Below are 5,774 nucleotides of genomic sequence, written 5' to 3' on the forward strand. Positions count from 1 at the left end.
TGAGGGGGATAAATGTTGTTAATTTGGGGCTATTTTATAGGGGATCGATTTGGAAATATCAAAATTTTAAATTAGTTTTGCAGTCCCTGGAAGTTTGAAGTGTAATCATTTTGGTCATCTATTATAAATTCACATTTATTTTTGAATTTATTCAATTTAATCACTGCTATATTTTTTATATGTTTGCAATTTAATCCTCTAACTTTCTTTTTGTCATTGCAGCTTTCAATTAATTCAATTTGATCCTTAATCATTTCTAATTTAAGACTTTTAATTTAGATTTTCTTTTATTTATTTATTTAATTTTTTAATTTATTTTACTTCAATTTTTTATTTACTTTATTCCAACCCTAATATTAATTTTTTGTGTTTTCTTTTTCTTTTATCTTATCTTATCTGATCTTATTTAACTTTATTTTTGGCTTTTTTAGGACAATTTTAATCAATCAAAGGTAAGTAATTCAGATTGAATTTCAAATTTTAATTTAACTTTTAATTTTCGTAATTAAGACAAACGGAAAATTAAATTGGTACCGAAAGGGCAATACAAGGGTGCTAATCTTTCCTTGACTGTAATCGACTCCCGAATCCGACAAATTTTTGGTAAAACGCAGATTAAGTAAAATGGTAAATTAAGGTATCTGATTAACCTAATCTTAAAGGATCGGTGGTGGCTCTAACACATTAATTTAAGTCGGAACCGATTTCAGACCCACCCGTAAGACGGTTACGACACAGATGATGGATTCATTTTAAAAAACTACTTTAGAAATTTCAGTATAGTCGATATACAAATTTGACAAAATAAGCTGAATGGAAAATGTTTAGTAGAGAAAATGAAAAGGTTGGCAAATGTTATTTGTTGCAAAGTAAACAAAACATCAGAGTATGTAGGCATGAAATTGAAACAAATACAAACTACAAGTCAAGTGTATTGAAATTGTTAGAATTAATTGCTAATTTTTTTCTTCTCGAGGTTCAATGTCTTAAGTCTGTCCACTGATTTTTTTTAAGGTCACTCCCTCCACGAAAACATAAAGGACGATTTCCAAAAGAGAAAAAGTCCATCCGAACCTCTGATGACATGTACACACTAATATATTTTTACATATATTTATAATATATCAGATTCGTGATAACTACAAAATACACATACTAATAACGTGTGTTATTTCATTATGTATACAAATTTTTGTAGGATTTAACGAGGACTTACTAGTTTGTATTTGAGGTTGCATGTGCTTTGCTTTGCATGGTTTTAATATACGACTCAGTTGTATGTGTTTCTATTTCATTTCTATAGTTAATACCTTTTTTTTTTTGGAGGATGTTCTTCACTTGCCTTTTCTCTTTGCGTGCTTTCATGCAGGTCCGTATTTGAGTATGGGCAAGAGGGACATTTACCCAGGGTCCCCTCTTTTTCGGGCTTAAAATCGTGTAATTCGTATATAATTAAAAATTAATAAATTATTTATTTATTCATCTATTATTTTATTTTTGTTTTAGTAATTCAATTATTTTTTTTAAAATTATACTTAACTTACATTTTAAATTTTTTTGGTTATCCATTCATTAAAAAATCAACAAAAATGTCGATATGATATTTTTAAATTATTTTTCGTTTTTCATTAAAATTATATTTCTTCTTTTTTTTTCTTTTTTGATATTAGGGGGTGCACCTGAGCAATTGTTCATGCCTACCTTTTTAAAGGCCCATAATTTTTCTATTATATTGTTTAAATTTTACCCTTTAATTTTCTTTAATTTAGTTTTTTTCTTTATAATTGAAGTGCATATTTTTTGTAATCTTATTTTTTATCTTTATAATTGAGGTCATTAATTTTTTTTAGTCTCATCTTTTTACATTTATAATTGATGATCCTAAGTTTTTCAATCCCACTTTATAATTGAAGTACCTAATTTTTGTAATCTTACTTTTTATCTTTATGATTGAGGCCCTTAATTATTTAATCCCATTTTTTTACATTTATAATTGAGGCACTAATTTTTGTAATCCATTCATTAAGAAATGCTCCTAGTTGGTTTAAAAATTATGATCTAAGAGAAAATAAGGGGGGGGGGGAATGAACAATTTAATTAATTCCGTAAAATAAATATGCTAAGTACATACTTTTACACACTTTGAAATATTCTTCTCTATTTTTTGTACGTGTCAATTTAGAATAATTTATATTATGCTTCATAATAGAAAATGATAATTATTCTTTTTCTATTTCTCTTAATATTTTTCTTATCAAGCAAAATTAAAATTTATCTTAAATAATTAAATTTTAATGTCGAATCCAACTTCATCGAACACATAATAAGAGCAAAATTCCATCAAGCTAAAGTTTTACCTCTTGCTCAAATTTTCGTATGCTATTTGAATTCGATTCGATCTACCCGGGAAATCCTACTAAAAATCATGCCTTTGCCTAAGGACGGTCCATTGTATTTCAAGTTCAAGAAAAACCACAGCATAATAGCCAGTCTATGCAAGTAAATATGGAAAAAGGCTCATCTAATTCTCTAATTTTTTGGTGACCCCAATTCTCATGAGGGCCAAATAAGCAATCAATCGGTACATTACAAGCATAATACCCAATGCAACAGAAGACATAACTTGCCCGTCGAGGCCAACGGATTTTATAGCCGGATAATCTCCGACGTAGCAATTTTTCGGTGGCTCGCCGCACTGGTAAGCTTCATCTGGAGTGTATTGAGCCCCCATCAAGAGTTTGTACGTATGTTGGCTAATGGAAATGTATTTGATCCATGCTATGAATGACGGAACACGTTGGACATAGAAGCCGCCGGCGAGGAAGAAAGTGAGCATGATGACCGAGCCGAGAATGGTGGCTGATTTCAAGTCCATCACCATGGCACCAAGGGCTAGCCCTAGGCCTTGAGAGACTAGGACACTGAAAAGAAGTACAATTAAGGTGTGCATGAAATTGAATGCTGTGGGCTTAAGCCCTGACATCCAATACGTTACGGTGATGAAAACAGTGGGAAGAATAAGCTCCATGGGAAGATCTGCAACGATTCTCGACACAAAGTATGAAGAAAGCCGATACATGCCCGAAGATCGTTCTTTTTGGAGCATCATACGTTCTTGAGGGAAGGTGAAAATGGCTTGAAATAGAGGGAAAAACCCCCAAAACCCTGCAATAAAGAAGAGGAGTCCAATCTGCATGCATGTTTGCAAATTAACTCGCAGAAGTAAAGGTACTTGAAATTTAATGGATCAAAAGGTGAATTTTGAGACATTAACGTACCTGGTCCTGCAAGTGAGAAATATCAGATTTCCACCATAACAAACCTGCAAGAACAGCTACAATAATGATTTCAGCAATGTTCAAACCAGAGAATGACTCATGCTTCCTTTCTTTTACTCCCCTTTGAAGCAATACGATGAACTGTTGCCACCAAGTTGTGGGCCACTTTGCAAGAGTTTTGCTATCCAATTCATCAGCAGCTGGCTCACTGCTGACATGTTGAATCTCTTCCTTTAGTTTCCCAGCAATGTTCATCTCATAGGCATCAATCAGTGTTTTCTTCACCTGGGTTTGCTCCTTTGTTGATTCAGTTGGTGAGTCACCTACATTGAAAACACATCAACATTGGGATTCTATTCCCATGCGTCATCACTTCGTAATTTCAAGCTTTGAACATTAAGTGGTCTACTGAATCTGCCTATATAGTAAATGAACATTAAATGGCACTAGCAAAGCTTCAAGTTAGAGTTAATACAGGTTCTCTGCAGAAATATAAATTTACTTGGGAATTCATCTATTTATTATCATATTTATGTTCAATGTGAGATAAACAAATATGTACACTTGGAAATATTTCCAAAAGCTATCAAAGTCTTGTTGAAAGAAACTTTAATGAACTATTAAGATTTCCAAGGCACGTCTAAGATTTCCCATGCATTTAAACCTGCATCGAAATTCGGAAACTATATGTTCCCAAGCCAAATAAGCATAGATTCGTGCAAAGATTAAATGGTCATTAAAAATATCAATGCACAATTAAGATTAAAACATACCATTTGCAAGATCCAGGAGGAAATCTGAAGGGTTCATGGCGACAGATGGGGCATATCCAATGCTGGAAAAATAATCCATAGCAGCCGACCCTTGTCCAAAATACAAAGGTTTGCCTTCACATAGCAGCAAAATCTTATGAAACATGTAAAATAGCCTACTCGAAGGTTGGTGTATCGTTAACACAATCGTTCTTCCACCTTTAGCAAGGTCCAACAGTGTCGAGACAATCCGTTGAGCCGTGGTCGAGTCGAGACCCGACGTCGGCTCATCCAAGAACAACAAGCTCGGGTTTATGAGCATTTCTTGACCAATGCTAACCCTTTTTCGTTCCCCACCCGAAACACCTCTCAAGAACGTATTACCAACGATGCTATTTTTGCACTTCACTAGCCCGAGTTGATCGATCACTGCTTCGGCATGCATGATCTTGTCTTGTTTGGGGAAACTATTAGGCAATCGAAGAAGAGCAGTGAAGACGAGCGTCTCAGTCACGGTTAAATGAGGGTAAAGAACATCGTCTTGAGTGACGAATCCGGTTTTTCGCTTCATCGAATTGCCAAAAGGCTTGCCGTTGTATGTTATGGACCCTTTGAGGTGCCCCCCAAGGCGACCTCCCAATGCCGTCAATAGTGTCGTTTTGCCACTGCCCGAGGGACCAAGCATGGCTAACATTTCCCCTGGTCGAACCATCCCACTGACCCCATTTAAGATCACTCTATCATTATCTCCGGAAACCAAACTTTTTCCAAACACCTTACCTACTTTTTGTACCTTGATTGTATGGACCACATCTACGAACTGTAAAATAATTAAACAAATTCTAGTTAACACCAGATTTAATGGATTTTTTCCCTATCGGTTCAATAAAAATGGTGAAACAAACAAGCATACCTTCAACACAACAGGTTGATTTGTAACCTTCAAAAAGGGTTTGCCTTTGAACTCGTCTTCAGCCTGGGTTTCACCTTCGATGTCCAGCACTGCCTCCATTGTTGCCAATCCAATTAACACAGCCAAAAAAAGCTTATTTTTTCTATCAAGAAGAGTATATATATATATATATTGAGAAGAAGGGTTAGTGTTTGATTTGTTTTAGGTGTTTACCCGCAAAATAATTCTGCTTTAATTAAACTTCCACTAATTCCTTAAAATTTTAACATATTTATAACTGTTAGAGACGGGTAAAATTGAAATTAGCTTCTTTTTTAGTCAGAATTTCCGAAAATTATGTAAAAACTGTTTTAATTAAATTACAAGATTATATAGCAAAATGAAATTAATGTAGAATGGTAAGAAAATAGTTAATTAATATAAAAAATGATTAATATATATTTTTGTAAATATTTCAACTCCTACCATGATTAATTAGCTTCTTTTTTGTATGCCTTGCTTATCAACTACTCTATTTGTTTGATTAATGTAAATATTTCAACTCTAGAATGATAATATTTTTTTTTGTTGCCATCCAGTTCCAAGATTGCTCTGATTAATCTGGATCGACCCAGGTTGCACACCTGGTTCTGGTAGGTGAGTCTCCCAGCGAAGATTTTCTGCATACACAAGAACTCGAACCTGAGATATTGCTTAAGCGATATCAAACTGCGTACCACTTGAACAAACCCCGTTAATTAGAATGATAATATTTAATTACCACTTCGATAAAGATATCTAATAGATTTGAAATTTAAAAAAAATACATTTATATATATATATATATTCGTC

At 33.6% G+C, this 5,774-nt stretch overlaps 1 protein-coding gene across 1 annotated transcript; it reads right to left on the minus strand.

Annotated features, from left to right (window-relative positions):
- Positions 1–2,470: 2,470 nt before the first annotated feature.
- Positions 2,471–5,042, minus strand: LOC120143377 (ABC transporter G family member 9-like). The gene is made up of 4 exons (XM_039157713.1): positions 4,944–5,042; positions 4,052–4,850; positions 3,279–3,601; positions 2,471–3,190 (listed from the first exon to the last, which is right to left on the minus strand). Exons 1-4 carry the CDS (start codon positions 5,040–5,042, stop codon positions 2,522–2,524), a joined length of 1,890 nt encoding a protein of 629 aa, XP_039013644.1. The 3' UTR covers positions 2,471–2,521.
- Positions 5,043–5,774: the final 732 nt, after the last annotated feature.

The sequence above is a fragment of the Hibiscus syriacus genome, unplaced genomic scaffold, assembly GCF_006381635.1.
Source record: "Hibiscus syriacus cultivar Baekdansim isolate YM2019G1 unplaced genomic scaffold, ASM638163v2 tig00110847_pilon, whole genome shotgun sequence".
In the NCBI taxonomy this organism is placed as follows: Eukaryota; Viridiplantae; Streptophyta; class Magnoliopsida; order Malvales; family Malvaceae; genus Hibiscus; species Hibiscus syriacus.

What these genes read in the sequence shown, in the direction of transcription:
- LOC120143377 (XM_039157713.1), bottom strand. Translation starts at nt 5,042, where the DNA reads ATGGAGGCAGTGCTGGACATCGAAGGTGAAACCCAGGCTGAAGACGAG. An exon ending in CCTCCTGGATCTTGCAAATG is followed by an intron (nt 3,602 to 4,051) that starts GTATGTTTTAAT and finishes TTTTCAATGTAG; the next exon opens with GTGACTCACCAACTGAATCA. An exon ending in TTTCTCACTTGCAGGACCAG is followed by an intron (nt 3,191 to 3,278) that starts GTACGTTAATGT and finishes ACATGCATGCAG; the next exon opens with ATTGGACTCCTCTTCTTTAT.